The sequence below is a fragment of the Amphiprion ocellaris genome, chromosome 24, assembly GCF_022539595.1.
Source record: "Amphiprion ocellaris isolate individual 3 ecotype Okinawa chromosome 24, ASM2253959v1, whole genome shotgun sequence".
Lineage (NCBI taxonomy): Eukaryota > Metazoa > Chordata > Actinopteri > Pomacentridae > Amphiprion > Amphiprion ocellaris.
The window spans coordinates 2,244,169-2,245,847 of record NC_072789.1 but is presented as its reverse complement, the minus strand read 5'-3'; the positions used below and the strand labels follow the sequence as shown (position 1 = coordinate 2,245,847).

The following is a 1,679-nucleotide window of genomic DNA, read 5'->3' as shown; positions in this document are numbered from 1 at the left end:
TACCAAATTCCATGGCAGTTTATTCAACATTTATCAAAAAATTTTACTATTCAAAATCAAATCAAAAATGCTGAGGACCAAAATTAACCCTTTAAGACTTGCCATTGTGCAACTCCACCAGGACATATTCCTGCATTTTTACATCCTGTAGTGCAATTTTTTGGAATATTTTTATTTGCTTTACATCAATATAACCCTTATAGCTCAACTTTTAATAATATGTATTGACTTATGTCTTAATTACTACAATAAATTGCTTGAAAGTGCAATAAACCTATAAAAAAATTCAGTTATTTTCACATATATTTCAAAATACAGAAACTGCATAGCTGTATCCCTCAAATTTGTAAAAAACAGTTTCGCAGTATCTTGTGGTCTCGTTTATAAAGATTTTTGTTATGTGCACTTTATTGTGTGTTTTGTCAAACCCCTGACTGCAACCAAAAAGTGCTCTGAGACCTGGTGAATGTGGGAAATGTTGGTCTAACACCCCAGATTTTATATGCAAAAAGAATGATGGATTTATCTTATCTGGTTTGAAATCTAACGCCAACCAAAAATTAATATGGAATCATAGCATGGGGTTAAATACTGACCCACTCTTTTAGGTTTGCTGATTATCTGGTGCATAATGAGGTTATTTTTCCATCTATGGACATTCATATGGGGGCGTTAAAGTAAGTAAATCCTACTAATCTAAATCTTATCAAAGAAATGTTTGTTATAACTGAGAATTTCTGTCTTTTGTCCCTATTTAAGATTTCATTTTAGGTTCTTTTTTTTTGCATTAAATGCTTCAGCTGGGGTCTGTTTTCCAACTTTGATGAAGCTCATGCCATGTCAAACCAAAGACTCGTTCTTATTATTACATTTTTTTTTTTTAATTTTAGAAAACACTTTATACAACAAATTGTATTAAAATTAGCAAAACTGTATAAAATCACTTTGGCGCATTTTGCTCTTATGCATACCGTAATTTAACACAATGCTGTACAAAGTCTTAGATGTACAAGTAGTTTCATTTTTTTATCCATCATATTAAACATTAAATGCACAAACTAATATAAATCCCTTCTTTTTATATAAGTAATAATTTCAGTTACAGTTCTATCGAGGTTGGCATTTCCAAATGAGTATATGCAGGACAAAACAGACAGAATGACATGACCACTTTGCACTCATTTTGTTTTTCTCCCTAAATCAATACATATAAAAACAAATGCATTCCTAATTACATGTCTTTATCTCAAAAATCCATTTTTATTCACATGAGATAAAATCCAGTGGACTTTACGCAAAGCATCTCTGCAGGAAGTGACTCATATGGGTGTAGACGTGTCGATTTGCTGCGCCAGGGAGCCCATGATCCTTGTCCGTGTACCACTGAAAGAAAAGTGTTCGTGAGTATTTTGTGGCACAAGTCTTATAGTCATCCTTTGTATTTTCCAGATTACGCACCATTGCCTCGAAGTCCACCTGCTCCTCCACCAGAGCTTCTGAGATCTCGGCCGCCTGCTGGAAATGAACGTTGTCTAGAAAAAAAGTAGAGGTCAGTTGATGTTAATATTTCAAGCTACCATAAAGTTTTCCAAAGAAGAAGGTTTGATCTAGAAGTGGTGCCACCCTCGAGATCAATAGGTCAGCAGACTCATATTATTTCATAACTGCACAAGGGTTTT

At 33.8% G+C, this 1,679-nt stretch overlaps 1 protein-coding gene across 1 annotated transcript in view; it reads right to left on the bottom strand.

Annotated features, from left to right (window-relative positions):
- The window catches only part of LOC111565858 (dipeptidyl peptidase 4-like), a 17,680-nt gene continuing 16,001 nt past the window's right edge, over positions 1-1,679 (bottom strand). The window contains exons 25-26 of the mRNA XM_023266141.3: positions 1,459-1,532; positions 1-1,383 (exon numbers count right to left, since the gene is read on the bottom strand). Of these exons, the coding sequence (XP_023121909.1) occupies positions 1,291-1,383; positions 1,459-1,532 (167 nt within the window). The 3' untranslated portion in view covers positions 1-1,290. The remainder of the gene's footprint in view (positions 1,384-1,458; positions 1,533-1,679) is intronic.